Below are 16,453 nucleotides of genomic sequence, written 5' to 3'. Positions count from 1 at the left end.
GGACTCCTTGCTTAGGTGCCTCTTGCTTAGTGTCAAATCTTGGCTTGGCCTCCACTTTATTTTTCTCATGCTTCACAACATTGGATTGCCAAGAAGATGATGCACCTCCGGTTTGATTGGTGCGGCCAACTCCTCGTCTCTTGAGTTGTTGCTCCACCTTTATGTCCATTTGCACCATCTCGTCTAGGTCTAAGTAGTGCCGAAGCTCCACTAGATCTTGGATCTCCCTGTTCAAACCACAAAGAAAACGAGCCATAGTTGCTTCATTATCCTCCTCAGTATTTGCCCTAATCATGAGTACTTCTGTAGTGACCCGTTCCAGAATCACCTACTAATCAAGAACTAAGCATGCGATTAACTTAATTAAAAACAATCAGAAATAAAGGCGGAAAACTGTCACCAAAAGATAGTTATACAACCCAATCGAAAATCCAGGACAACTCAACTAAAATGAAATATACGGTACAACCATATCGAATCAAAAAGATACCGAAGAACTAAACCAACCAGCTACTCAACGTCCTCCTCCTCCTCCTCCTGAGCTGTCCAACCTGAGGCCTGCCCCGTGGGAATGGGGTGTCCAAGATAAACAAAACCGAGGACATGAGCGATAAGAACGCCCAGTACAAAAACATGAGTATACAAACCTATATGAAATGCACATGCTATGATATGATACCAGGGTAGTCAAGAAACAGGAGTAACAAAGGATCTCAATATGCTCAGTCTAGAGGCGCCAAGTGGATAGTGCCGCGCGGTACTCCTCTGGGTCACTGCATCCACTACAAGAACAGACGTGGACCTAAAATGTCCCGGATCACCGAAGCCCTCCGGACCCGTCGGCCACTGTGTACTCTCGGTGTCCATGCGTCCACAACACAAGACAGGGCTGAGCGGCCCCACAAGATATAGCTTATCTCGAAAGAGATACAGCTCAACAGTAAAGGCTATCTCGAAGGAGATACGGCTCAACATGAAATGCAACATGCATCATACAGCGTGACATAATAGCATGCATCATATGACATATATCAATGCACCACATAATCATGCAACACATATAAGAATGTATACTCGACCAGGATATCTCGGATAGTACTTTCGTACCTCTATCACTGCAATCCTAATCCACTGGAAAACCAGACAAACAGGTCTATTCCAAGCCTATTCATCAAGTGAAAACCATCACTAAAACTTATCTACCAGACTTAACTAGATAATCCTGAAATAATAATGATACAATTCCAAACCTTCGTCCGTCGCTAGCCCGCTGATGCCGCTAGCTCCCAACTAGAGCACAGCTCCGCTACAAAGCCAGTAGCTCCCTGCTAGTGCCTGAACCTCGGGAAAGACTAGAAACCTCTCAGAAACGACTAAAACGCTCTGGAACGCTCTGAAATGGCGAGTAAGAAATGAAGCCTCGCGCCTCTATTTATAGCCAATGTTCGGACGATCCGATCCACTTCGGAAGCTCCGATCCGGTACATTCGGACGATCCGAACCCACTTCGGACGATCCGAACCTTGCATGCGTTCTACGTGTCCAGCCACCTGTCTCGGACGATCCGAATTCTGCATGTCTGCCACGGGTCCAGCCACCTGGCTCGGACGATCCGACATCTGGCTCGGACGATCCGAACCATGATCGGACGATCCGAACCCGGTTCGGTCCTTCCGATCCCACCGAAAATAATTAATCCAATAATTAACTCAAATTAGGAATCGGGATACTACATTCTCCCCCCCTTAAAAAGATTTCGTCCTCGAAATCAGGTTTATAGGATGAACAAAAAGGAGTAACAACATTGTTATTATATCTCAATTGTTGTTGAACACAACTGATCTTTGGATTACAGCGGAAAAACACACACACACATCCATAGTACAACTACAGTACAACTCAAAGGAGCTCTGGATGCTCCGAACGCATACGACTCTCTAGCTCCCAAGTGGCTTCTTCAGTGCCTCTGCGCTGCCACTGAACTAAGACAAGAGGAATGATCTTATTCCGCAATACCTTGTCTTTGCGATCGAGAATCCGCACTGGTCGTTCCACGTAAGACAAATCCGAATTTAGTTGAACTTCAGAGGGATGCAAGATGTGAGACTCATCTGCTACGTATCGTCTCAACAAAGATACGTGGAATACATCATGAATACTTGATAGGTATGGCGGCAATGCAAGTCTGTAAGCCAAATCTCCCACGCTTTCCAATATTTCAAATGGACCAATAAATCTCGGAGACAGCTTACCCTTGAGACCAAATCTCAAAATCCTGCGAAAAGGCGAAACTCGGAGAAACACTTTCTCACCTGGCTGAAAATAAAGAGGTCGCCGCTTGGTGTTCGCATAACTAGCCTGTCGATCCTGAGCGATCTTAATCCGTTTCTTGATTACTGCAACCTTATCAATAGCCTGCTGGACTAACTCCGGTCCCTCAACATGTCGTTCCCCAACTTCGTCCCAGAATAATGGAGTACGACAACGTCGCCCATACAACGCCTCAAATGGTGCCATACCAATACTACGATGATAGCTGTTGTTGTACGCGAACTCAATCAAAGGCAAATGATCCTGCCAAGCGGGTCCGAAATCCATAACACAAGCTCGCATCATATCCTCAAGTGTACGGATAGTCCTCTCTGTCTGACCGTCGGTCTCTGGATGATAAGCCGTACTCAAACTTAGTGAAGTGCCCAATGCTGACTGGAAACTACCCCAAAATCGTGAGGTAAAACGAGGATCTCTGTCACTAACAATACTGACTGGCACTCCATGCAGACGTAAAATCTCTTGAATATACAAGCGAGCCATACGATCGAAAGTGAAATCACGGTTATATGGCAGAAAATGAGCAGACTTGGTGAGTCGATCCACCACTACCCAAATAGCATCACTATTCCTCGAAGACAATGGTAAGTGAGTAATGAAGTCCATCGTGATATGCTCCCACTTCCATTCAGGAATAGGTAAGTTCAGCAATAATCCTCCCGGTCGACGGTGCTCTGCCTTAACCTGCTGACAAACAAGACACTTGGAAACAAACTGATAAACGCTGCGCTTCATCCCTTTCCACCAAAATCGTGTCCTCAAATCTTTATACATCTTATTGCTTCCCGGATGAACACTCAACTTGCTTCGATGGGCCTGAGATAAGATCTCTTCCCTCAAAGTATCATCCTCTGGTACTACAACCCGATTAGACAAACACAGAAGACCATTAGACTGATAATGGAAATTACTATCTCCACCAGCCAACCGAGCTAATCTCTGAGTCTTGAGATCAGACATCTGAGCATCTCGAATCCGAGCGAACAAAATTGGCTCAGATAAAATGGTAGCAACACGAATGCTCTCCATACCTTTCCGATGTTTGAAATTAATTCCCAACGAACAACAATCCTGGATAGTACTAATCATAGCACTGGTCTGAAGTGCAGAGGCTCTCACCTTGCGACTAAGAGCATCGGCTGTGAGATTCGCAGAACCTGGATGGTACTTGATCTCGCAGTCATAATCTTTAAGTAGATCCATCCAACGACGTTGTCTCATGTTCAACTCAGCCTGAGTGAACAGATACTTCAGACTCTTATGATCAGTAAAAATTTCAAACTTAACCCCGTACAAATAATGACGCCAGATTTTTAGCGCAAACACAATAGCAGCTAATTCTAGATCATGAATAGGGTACTTCTCCTCGTGAGGTTTTAACTGCCTGGATGCGTAAGCGATCACATGATCATTCTGCGTCAACACACACCCTAAGCCTTGAAAAGAGGCATCGGTGTAAACACTGAAACCATCAGATCCTGATGGTAACGCCAAAACAGGTGCAGAAGTCAGAAGTCGACGAAGCTCTCTGAAACTATCTTCGCACTCAGATGACCACTCAAATGGAACATCCTTCCGAGTAAGTTGCGTCAATGGTCTAGCTACCTGAGAGAAATTCACAATGAAGCGACGATAATACCCTGCCTAGACCTAGGAAACTACGGATCTCAGCCACCGTCGTAGGACGTGACCAATTCAGCACTGCCTCAATCTTGCTGGGATCCACAGAAATTCCTTCCTTGGAAATCACATGACCAAGGAATACTACACGATCAATCCAGAACTCGCACTTACTCAGCTTAGCATACAATTGCTTCTCGCGAATAATCTGCAACACAATCCTCAAGTGCTGGATATGCTCTTCCACACTGTGAGAATAAATCAAGATATCATCGATGAAAACCACAACAAACTGATCCAGAAAATCACGAAAGACTCGGTTCATTAGATCCATGAACACCGCTGGCGCATTCGTCAATCCGAATGGCATAACTAGAAACTCGTAATGCCCATATCGAGTACGAAATGCAGTCTTGGAAATATCATCATCTCTGACTCTCATCTGATGATAACCCGATCGCAAGTCAATCTTGGAGTAAACAGAGGTACCCTGAAGCTGATCGAACAAGTCATCAATACGAGGTAATGGATACTTGTTTTTGATCGTCACACGATTCAGCTGGCGATAATCAATACACAATCGCATCGATCCATCCTTTTTCTTGACAAACAAGACTGGAGCTCCCCAAGGTGAAACACTCGGGCGAATATAACCTTTATCAAGAAGATCCTGCAATTGCTGCTTCAATTCTCTCATCTCTGACGGAGCAAGACGATAGGGGGCACGAGAAATCGGTGCAGTCCCTGGCATTAACTCAATGCCAAATTCCACCTCTCTAACCGGAGGAAAACCAAGAATCTCATCTGGAAAAACATCAGGAAATTCACAAACCACTGGAATATCATCTATACCAACACTACCTGTGGAGGAATCAATCGCATAGATGAGGTAGCCTTCCCCGCCCGCCTCTAAAGCACGACAGGCTTTCAGAGCAGATACCACTGGCATCGGAGGTCGCGCTCCCTCACCATAGAAAAACCAACTAGAGCTCTCAGTCGTACGAAACTGAACAAGCTTCTAGTAACAATCCACGGTAGCTCGGTAGGTAGTCAAAAGGTCTATACCTAGAATACAATCAAAATCTTCCATCTCCAGGATCATAAGATTCGCAATCAATTCGTTACCCTCAAAATCTAAGGGACAACCCATCACTAGACGCTTAGCTAACACCGAATGACCCATCTGGGTAGAAACGGAAAGAATGACGTCTAGAGAAACATACGGTAACTTATGACGCTTAACAAATCGTGCAGAGATGAATGAATGTGATGCTCCGGTATCAATAAGAACAAAAGAAGGAATACCGCATAAACGAAAAGTACCTGCTATGACTCTCTCTGTCTCACCTGCAGCCTGATCCTGGTTCAGCGCAAAAACCTGACCTTGGGCACGAGGTCGAAGATTTGAACTACCCATTGCCTGACCCTGCCTCCTCTGCTGAACAGTCGTCTGAGATCCGGAACCAGATCCTGCTCCACCTCGCAACTGAGGACAATTCTTCTTGATATGACCCATCTCTCCGCACTGAAAACAAGCTCCCGCGGCTGATCGGCATTGCTCCGATGGATGGTTCTTCCCACAATGCACACAAGAAACCTTCTTCTTACCAAAGCGAAAAACACCGCTAGACCGTGATCCAGATCCAGAAGAAGAAGAACCTGACTTCTTGAAAGACTGAGATCGAGGGCTCAAAGTACTCGGAGGTCTAGAAGAAAGAATAGCCCTACCACGCTGGAGACTGATCTCTGCCTGGCGACACCGGTTCACTAACCCATCATAAGAAGTAGGATTATCACAACAGTGACTCGATCAAAAATCTCCTGGTTAAGACCCTGAAGGAAATGGTCATACTTGGCCTCAGAACTGCCACTGATATGAGGAGCAAAGGGTAACAACTCGAAGAACTTCTGCTGATATTCATCAACAGACATACTACCCTGCTTAAGGTTCAGGAGCTCAATCGTCTTTGCCTGGCGAAGGGCTGGAGGAAAGTATAGCTGCATGAAAGCCGCACGGAAATCGGCCCAAGTCACCCTACCCTGGGACTGAACTATCGACGCAGAAGTCGATCGCCACCACTTACGTGCACGGCCCTCGAGAAGAAAACTAAGGGTCTCTATCTTCTGCTCCTCGGTGCACTGGAATGCACGGAAACAGCTCTCCATGCGCTCTAACCAATCCTCAGCATCATCGGGAGTCTCACCGCCGACTAAAGGCTTAGGCCCCATCTGAATGAAACGGTGCAAATCAAAACGCCTAGGACCATCCCGATGATGACGATGTTCACGATGACGCCTACGATCGTCCTGGTCACCCCAACGACCTACACTTCCCTGACTACTCTCATCACCAAAGTGGTCAGCCATCGCTACAAGATAGAATGGGGAAAATGGTAAAATGGTCAACGAAAATCCCAAAACAGAAATCTATATCCCAAAATCGTAAGCATGCTCTGATACCATAAATGTAGTGACCCGTTCCAGAATCACCTACTAATCAAGAACTAAGCATGCGATTAACTTAATTAAAAACAATCAGAAATAAAGGCGGAAAACTGTCACCAAAAGATAGTTATACAATCCAATCGAAAATCCAGGACAACTCAACTAAAATGAAATATACGGTACAACCATATCGAATCAAAAAGATACCGAAAAACTAAACCAACCAGCTACTCAACGTCCTCCTCCTCCTCCTCCTGAGCTGTCCAACCTGAGGCCTGCCCCGTGGGAATGGGGTGTCCAAGATAAACAAAACCGAGGACATGAGCGATAAGAACGCCCAGTACAAAAGCATGAGTATACAAACCTATATGAAATGCACATGCTATGATATGATACCAGGGTAGTCAAGAAACAGGAGTAACAAAGGATCTCAATATGCTCAGTCTAGAGGCGCCAAGTGGATAGTGCCGCGCGGTACTCCTCTGGGTCACTGCATCCACTACAAGAACAGACGTGGACCTAAAATGTCCCGGATCACCGAAGCCCTCCGGACCCGTCGGCCACTGTGTACTCTCGGTGTCCATGCGTCCACAACACAAGACAGGGCTGAGCGGCCCCACAAGATATAGCTTATCTCGAAAGAGATACAGCTCAACAGTAAAGGCTATCTCGAAGGAGATACGGCTCAACATGAAATGCAACATGCATCATACAGCGTGACATAATAGCATGCATCATATGACATATATCAATGCACCACATAATCATGCAACACATATAAGAATGTATACTCGACCAGGATATCTCGGATAGTACTTTCGTACCTCTATCACTGCAATCCTAATCCACTGGAAAACCAGACAAACAGGTCTATTCCAAGCCTATTCATCAAGTGAAAACCATCACTAAAACTTATCTACCAGACTTAACTAGATAATCCTGAAATAATAATGATACAATTCCAAACCTTCGTCCGTCGCTAGCCCGCTGATGCCGCTAGCTCCCAACTAGAGCACAGCTCCGCTACAAAGCCAGTAGCTCCCTGCTAGTGCCTGAACCTCGGGAAAGACTAGAAACCTCTCAGAAACGACTAAAACGCTCTGGAACGCTCTGAAATGGCGAGTAAGAAATGAAGCCTCGCGCCTCTATTTATAGCCAATGTTCGGACGATCCGATCCACTTCGGAAGCTCCGATCCGGTACATTCGGACGATCCGAACCCACTTCGGACGATCCGAACCTTGCATGCGTTCTACGTGTCCAGCCACCTGTCTCGGACGATCCGAACCCTTGCTCGGACGATCCGAATTCTGCATGTCTGCCACGGGTCCAGCCACCTGGCTCGGACGATCCGACATCTGGCTCGGACGATCCGAACCATGATCGGACGATCCGAACCCGGTTCGGTCCTTCCGATCCCACCGAAAATAATTAATCCAATAATTAACTCAAATTAGGAATCGGGATACTACAACTTCCATCTCCTTATAATAGTCCTCAACACTCTTCAACCATTGCCTCAAAGTTTGTAACCTCTTAAACATCTCCCTATAATAGTGGTTAGGCACAAACCTCTTCCTCATTATCCTCTTCATCTCATCCCAAGATTCAATGGGTCTCTCATTATACTTTCTTTTAGTGGTCACTAATTGATCCCACCAAATGAGAGCATAGTCTAAGAATTCAACCACCGCCAACCTCACCTTCTTTTGTTCGGAGTAGTGGTGACATTCAAATACGAATTCTACCCTCTTTTCCCACTCTAGGTATGCCTCCGGGTTAGATTTCCCATGGAACGATGGAATTTTCATCTTAATGCTACCCATATGACCATCTTCCCTAGTCTCCTCATATCTACCCCGCATGGCTTCTCTTCTTCCTCTCCCAAATCCTCTATCTCTTCAATTCCTACCCCAATTCTCATTTTGACTCTCATCGCCTCCTCCTAGATCATACTCCTCGTCATCTCTACCCAAATCCTTAGGCTTAGGTTTACCCCCACTAACACTAACCTCAAGTTTACCCAACCTCTCATGCAACGACTCCATTTGGGTCGTCATCACCCTACAAAAATCCCCAAACAACGCATCTAGTTGGGCCTTGGACACCCCCGAATTCGAACTATCTCCTACCTCCCTCTCCATTTAATTTCAAATTTGTACCTGCAAGAAAAGGTTAGTAGAAATAAAATAATCCTCACCCGAATGCTCACGGTCACTCCAAAGAAATTCACTCGTCTTTTCTCACAATTTTGTTTGCTCACAACAAATACTCACCGTTCACTCCAAAGAAAAGTCACTCGCACTCAAGTGTATCACTCAAATTTTGAAAGCTCTCTTGGAAGTGCTCAAGTTTTGTATTTTGAGTAAATCAAACAACCAAGTTTCAACTTGTGAACAATTGCAACCGACTCACTTGGACCGTGTAAACACGAAATTCGAATATAATATATATATATTTTTATTTTTTATTTTTTATTTTTGACTGTGAGAGACAATTAAATATGACTCTCTAAAGGAAATAGAACAAGATATAAAAAAGAATTAATAGTGAATTTTCGGAAATTTTGTACTCTTTTTTTTTTTGGCTTGAGTACTACTCGAAAATCCCAAAAAAAGACACAACAAATTTCGAGAATCACAGATTCACGAAAAAAAAAGACGAAGAACGATAGAACAAAACAGATCTGAAAATAAACGAAGAAATAATACAGATCTGCAATTTTAAGAACAAGATAATTCACTTGAATTTAATAAACCTAAAGCTCTGATACCAAATGATGTGAATCTTTGTACGAATAAATAGCAAACACGATTAAAAAATAAATCGCACCCTCTATTCAATTACGATAATAAGATTCGTGTGTTTTTCCCGATCTTTTGAATCAAGTAAGGTTGTGTTATTCACCTCTAAACTATAAAAGTTTAGCAACAAATAAACACGAGAATAACAATCGAAATTTGATACGAACCTTCGAAGAACGACGCCTACGACAATCCGCACAAGCACGATCGACAAACGCCACAAAGTTATAAACTCTGATAAGTTTGATTTGATTTAACAAAACTAAAGCCTTGAAAAGTTGAGAGAAAAATCTCACAAATTTGATAAACTCAAAATAATATGTGTATTGTGTTCTAAAAATTCGTTCAACATAGTCTATATATCAAAAGATATCATAAAATCTAGTTTCCTAACAAAATAAAACTCTAAAAAAGATAATTTTGTCGCGCAGAAAACACTAGGCACGGACCCCGTGCAGACCTCCGTGTCTGGGTCCGTGTACATACTGTAACTCATCTTCAGTCGGGATCAAGGGACACGGACCCCGTGCTCACCTCCGTGTACGGGTCCGTGTAGGCACTGTCTTCGCCAAATACATAGGGCACGGACCCCGTGCCTGGGTCCGTCTTCAGGTCCGTGCAGGCACTGGAAAAGCTCATCTCAGGTTGTAAAGGACACGGACCCCGTGTGCAGGTCCGTGTGCTGGTCCGTGCAGACTCGGCCGATGAGAATAATGTTTGAATCATGTTCCTTTGGCCTTCCAACATACTCCCATGCATCACGACCCCTTCATCATTTTGCTCCTCGCACGTAAATCCATCTTCTTTGCCCATACTCCCGTGCAAGGCTACCACGATCGAATCAGTCACTATGACTTTTTTTGTTTATTTTTTATAGTCTATGTGACTTCCTAGTAGAATTTGTAAATAGTAACATAATACTTGACTCGAGGTAGTCGAAAAGTGGATTAGACTTCCAAGATTTTGTCTCATGGGACAGTCTTGAATCCACCTCATGGGTGTTAAGGTATCCCATGATTGCATTTTTGTCGTCTTGACCTCTTATAGAGTCGTAGCTTAGGCAATCGCATAGGGCTTGCCAAACTTCTTAAATATATAACAAAATCAATATTTTACTTCCTAAAATAAGTAATTATACTTTAGTTTGGTACACATTATAGGATAAATATGTGATCTATAATATAAGGATAAGTTAAGGATAAATAAGATGTAGGATATTATATTTAATGTTTGGTATGATTTTAATATGAGTGATTAAATTTATATATTAGATTGTATTGACAAAATTAACCTTATCATAATAAATTTTATAATTTCAAATTTGTTGCTTGAGTTCATATTTTTTGTGTCGATAGTACTTGCATGATTTATTTATTTTTACCTAATTGTATATATTATATAATATGATAATTGAGCTCTTGATTTTGTGAGTCAAGTCAAATATCATTTTTTAAGGTTAATTGAGTGATACTAATAATTTTATTGAGATTTATAAAAATTATTTATATACTTATCTCGAATTCATTTATATAATTATCATATTATATAATATATAAAAATAAATAAAATATTTATTTAATTTTAATTTCTACCTACTAGAATAGATTTATAAAAAATCATTTATAAATTGAGGGTAATTAAGTCATTTGTAGTGTATTTTATCATTAAATTAAAATTATCACACCTTTTATTAAGGATATTTTATCCTTCTAAAAAATTATTTATCGAGGACCCGTGATATTATCATGAGCTTTTTAAAAATGTACCAAACATAGGATAAAAATGATTATTTATCAATTCCTCTTTTATCTCATATATCAAACTATGCCTTACGGAAAAAGTTTAGTACTAATAGTTCGTACTTTCTCCCTCAAGACTCAACTCATAACAAAATGGATAGCACTCTAAGCAAGGCTGTTTTCCTCCTTACGCTCCTGTTAATAGCATCTGGTTTGTGCTTATTTAAATAATCTCTGACGCACACCACACTTTCTGTATTCATATAAATTTTTACACACAAAGATTATATTAAAATATTTTTATGAGTGAGATCAGTTCCAAAATTTTGGAAGTTTTGTTTTGGTCAATTCTTGCTTCTTTCAATAGTTAGAACTGTAAATGACTATAATTTCTATATCAATAGGAAAAAGAAAATAATAGCGTTACTATTCATTCATTTTAATTCCCAGATAAACAATATTTCCAGAAACCAGAACAAGCGAAAGCCTTTCTCTCATTTATTGAACAATTTGCAGGTTAGCAAGTTTCGATAGCTCTAGGAGAACCAGGAGACTTTTATCGAGCACGAGTGATGGTCCAGAAAAAAAGTTTGCAGAACAGACGAGCATTGCATTAATTGGTGCCACCCCGAATGTTACAGCAAGAATTGCATATGCGGACATTGTTTTTGCGGATGCAAGCACTAGAACATTGTGATTAAAATATATCTCAACTTCTGATGTTTTGCTCGTCCCTTACATCTAAGCTTTCTATTTTTTTTGGTTCTGTTTCTTTGGCAAAATTTGCATCGAATAGCAGTGGAGAACAAAAAGAGACGGCTGCTTTAAATTTAATCAAGAACTTGTGCTCAAATATTTGCCACGGATACGAATGGTCTAGTTCCTACAAACAAGAAGACATGATTTTTATTTGGTTGAATTATTTCAAGTTTACCATTTTAATCTTTTCATCGATATTCTTTAGCCAGACCAGAAATTTGTGCAAGGCCGAATTTAAACAACTCCCAAGTTTATTATTTTACAGGAGAAACTATCCCGTATTAACAGGTGCGAATAATTGCAATGATTAAGCGCTATCTATAGATCTCCATTTTGTGGAATAGTGTCCGCCACAGGCAGCCATACAAGCTTCCTCCATTTTTGCGCCGGAGACCCCGTTATTGCACATATTTGCAAATGCTCGCATATGTTTCATGCCATACTGAGTCAACGAACCACAACGCGTTTCAAACAAACGGACCTGATGTGGAAGGAGTCGTTTCAATTGGATTGGGAAAAAATTCAAGAGAGCATGCAATGGGATGAAAAATTAGCTTACCATTGATTTCAAACACTCCCAGTCATCCACTAGCGGCAAACCACGACCTCTCGTGGAATTCAGAACTGACGGTCCATTTTCTGGACCAAATAAAACTAGGCCAATAATATCTATGCTACCATCCAACCGTTTTCTGTGCAGTATCGTGTCGGTTATCTGCTTCAGATGTTCCGCCTTCTCTGTAGGGTCTTGTATGATTTTGTACTGCAAATATAACAGACTCGTGTTCAGAAAATAAGCTAGCTGGTCTCTATGACTCTAAGGTAAAGAAAAGGAATGTTTGAACCAAATATTTTTATCCACCACAAGCTCCAGGGTCTCGAATATTTATCTAAAAAAATGGCTTACCCTTTCCCATAAAAACAGAAGATCTGCATCCCTCTGGTTGACAACATCCATGTGGTATTTGGTGTGGTGCATCCTGTTTGGTGGTAGGTCCATGGTTGCAGGATCAAAACCTTGAAACCGAGATAGCTTCTCGGGTTTGAAGCTTTTATTTCCGTATTCCATCACATGAGATCCAGCATTGTAGGTATCATGGTTAGACGTTCTGTCCTTCACCTGCATAAAACACGATTTTAAAAATTCTCACATGTTTTCCTCTTCGCATGAAGTTAACAAGAGTTTGATTCGAACATCACCTGTTGATATTGTTGCTCTATTGTCTCTCTTTTCAGGTTGTGAGTTTCACTGTAGAAGAAATTATTCAGGATGGGTCGAAGTCACTTTCCAATGGTAATGCTAATAAGAAATCTCAGCTTTAAAAACTACTCAACCGATACTGATGGCACTACATTTATGAAGAGCCAAGATATTGCAAGTTGCAAAATAAAACATCTTAATTTCCCCAATAGAAAAAACACTTTCAATATGCATGGAACCATAAATTTTTTGACGATGTTCATAAATCACCTATGTGGTGGAAAGTTCATACGATCAGGGAATTGGTTGTGTAGCTCCACCAAATATTTGGAAAGCAAATATACAAGGACAACATTCAACAAAACAACTCGGACATAGAGCAAGAATACCTGTCTTCCATCCAAGCAACACTATACAAATCTCCCAGACATGTGATATACTCTGGAGGTGGAGGAGGATCCATCCCCGGACAATAAGTTCCCCAGCTATTCTCTTCTGCATTTGATGCAGTTGTAACATAGATGTTCAGGTTATCTGACATCATCCCTTCAAATAAGCTTCCACTCTCGCAAGCTTCAACATATATAACCTACAAATTCATAAAATGTATTTTATGTGCACAGGTCAGTTTACAGGAAGTGAAAATTAAGCCTATAACTAAATAGACATGGCATGCCATTCAATGAGATGAAACAAAGACATCTAGATTGGGAGGGGGGGGGGGGGGGGGGGGAGGGGGGGGGGGGGTTGGGGTGGAGGAGCCTAGCAACTTTCATAAAATTAGAATGAGTGGCCAAAGCCAAATTTCTGAAAAAGTAGACACGAGTGTTGTTGTTCATGTTTTCAAGTTGAGGACCTTTCATGTCCGTTCACCTCTATGGTTAAAGTAATTAAGCATATCATTTCTCAACCAGTAATGCTCGAAAAATAAGTCCAGAATCGCGAAACCACTTGCCATTTCTTTGTATGTTCCAGATGCATGCTTCTTTTTCAGAACTTCGATAAAATCATTTGCATAAAGGTATGGCATGTTTGGCATTCCTGAAATTACAAATAATCCAGTAATTCTCTCCTGAATTTAACATAACTTCTTAATACAAACCACAATTTTACAACCGGTAAAAAAGTACAATATTAGTGTCCAGTTAATTTTTTCATGATCAACTGATCAAGCATCGAAATAATTTACCTAGAACTCCCGGGCCACCGTGATCAGAATAGTATATGAATATTCTGTCATCAGGTTTACTGTTGACAACTTTTCCGCTTCCACCTTTTACAGCACTCTTGTCTCCAAGTATTACAGCATATAAGTTCTCAGCCGTAACTTGGTCACCAGTGTAATCCTAGAATAAGCAGCCGTCAAGGTATATTTTGTATACAATTGTCAACTTGATAATGTCATAGCTTAGACTAAAAACTCACTCCCAACAACGACTAAAATTTTTTCAGCTCCACCCTTTCTGAATAATCTAAAGGGTTGTTTTCCTAAACTTTATTAATCTATCCAGAACCAGATTATTTCAACAGTGGTCTGTTACAAGTTCTTCTGTCTATCCCCACATATTAAAAAGCAGAAACAAACATTTCAATAACTTTTGCCTGACACAGAAACAAAGGAGTAGATCGAGAACTAATCAGAAGCTTGAAATATTATGCTAGAGTGCTATTTAGTTATAATTCCCAAAACCACTCGCAAAAACTAATAAATTTTGACCAATAACGGTTCCAAATAAAACAATAGCCATTTCTTAGAGCTATGATAGTTCCAAATCGAACAATAGCATAATATCCACGATACAACAACATTTCTCAACTGTAGTAACAAGATTACTCATCAATATAAAATGAAAATGCAAGAGCAAATTTCCTTTCCCGCAAATTCAGAATACCTTCGGAACGCCTTCATAGACATCCCCACCGGTCGGATGGTTAATTATAACTCCTTTCCTTGGATTTAAATCATTATTTGCAATATCATCATACATGAAAACTATAATGTTCTCATCTTTTAGACCACCTCTTTTCAATATCTGGAATGCATGACATATATCAGCCTGCATCATCAAAACCATGAAGTTACAAATCATAGAGTAAAATTTTTTATACGACAACACTGTTAAAATCCAAGATCAAGTGTTTGACTCCATGAGTCGTAAATTACTGCAATAGGGACCGTTTGCTAGCAAGAATGGTCCCCATAGAGAGCGGCTCGTGGCAGTCGAACTGCTATACACTCTCTGGAACGGTGAAAGTTATAAATACCAACTAATTATCATAGCCAAGTGTCCAAAGGTTATAAAATCAAATGCCAACTTCAACTTTTTCTATTAAATGATGGGCACTGACTGAATACACCTCCACCGTACAAGTTCATGTTTTGGATATTAGTTCCAGATATAATTCTCCTTTTCCCTCCAAACTGAAATTCATCGGGCATAAATTTATATAAGCAATCAAATATCCAACCTAAAATTCTGAGGATTTGAAACCAAATTTTGACTACTTTGACCAATACACAAGGGAGAAAACTCAGAAGACTGTTATGGCAATATCCCTTTTACTGTTTAAAATATAAAATCTTTTTACACGATTTTTTAATTTAATGAATCGATCAGAAGTTGAGATGAATTAAAATCAACTCAAATTTTTTTATTAGAAATATTATGAACAACCTTGATGAAGGCGAACTAGAGAACGAAAGCCACAAAATATGAACCCCACATATTAATCTAACACCACTTGGCATGTAATCAATTTCTTGAAATTGATAGACCTTGGAATCAAAACTTCACCTGATGTCGATAATTCCCATACCCACTTGAACCCGCCACCAGCACCGCCCATCTCGTAACTCCCTCCACCGGCGAACGAATTATTGGGTCCCATGGGTGTTGCCGCCTTCTTCCTCCGACTTCGAAAGGCAGCGCTACGACCAGAATCATCAGCACCAGAATCGAAGTAAAACGAGAGAAAGCCATCTTTGAAACGCAGTACGCATGCTTCAGCGTGCCTACTGTTTATATTGAAGGTGGTGTGCAGCCATGCAAAGCTGAAGAGTGACACCTGGTGGGAAGAATGGTAGGTGGGCCCGCAACTGGAGATCGGGTAACATGTGGACGTGCACCGGTCCGGACATTGAAATCAATCATTAAAGTCGCCGTATTGGTGCTTCCGGGTTAGTTCGATTATGGGTGTGTGGGCAGTGTCCACATCTCATATGTAGTTGAGATTCCACCTCATGGGAAAAAAAATTAAAAAAAAATTAAATTGGGCCAGAAAAAATTCTGGCCCTTGGATGTGCCTGCAGGGGTAGGATGAAATAATCCGTGCTTCCGCGGTTTTAACAGACTGAATCGTGTGCGGTTTTAGCTGTTTCTTCTTTTGGACCATTTTTCTGCTCTCACTTTTATAATTTATCGATTTCTTAGATATTTTTGCATTCGTAGATTAGGTTTTAAACGCCAAAATACAACTCTCGAAACTTTTTTTTTTTTTATAAATAAAAATAATCAATAGTGCTGATTCAAACATAGATAAGAACGTGTTATGGTT

General features: G+C 41.1%; 1 protein-coding gene across 1 annotated transcript; it reads right to left on the bottom strand.

Annotated features, from left to right (window-relative positions):
* Nucleotides 1–11,857: 11,857 nt before the first annotated feature.
* Nucleotides 11,858–16,060, bottom strand: LOC140828874 (vacuolar-processing enzyme-like). Its single transcript, XM_073191743.1, has 9 exons — nt 15,694–16,060; nt 14,791–14,955; nt 14,088–14,244; nt 13,854–13,939; nt 13,288–13,487; nt 12,898–12,946; nt 12,605–12,817; nt 12,257–12,460; nt 11,858–12,178 (listed from the first exon to the last, which is right to left on the bottom strand). The coding sequence occupies exons 1-9, from the start codon at nt 15,877–15,879 to the stop codon at nt 12,005–12,007; spliced, it is 1,434 nt and encodes a 477-aa protein (XP_073047844.1). The 5' UTR covers nt 15,880–16,060; the 3' UTR covers nt 11,858–12,004.
* Nucleotides 16,061–16,453: the final 393 nt, after the last annotated feature.

The sequence above is a fragment of the Primulina eburnea genome, chromosome 4, assembly GCF_022965805.1.
Source record: "Primulina eburnea isolate SZY01 chromosome 4, ASM2296580v1, whole genome shotgun sequence".
Classification (NCBI taxonomy): Eukaryota; Viridiplantae; Streptophyta; class Magnoliopsida; order Lamiales; family Gesneriaceae; genus Primulina; species Primulina eburnea.
This window is presented reverse-complemented; position numbering and strand designations above follow the sequence as displayed.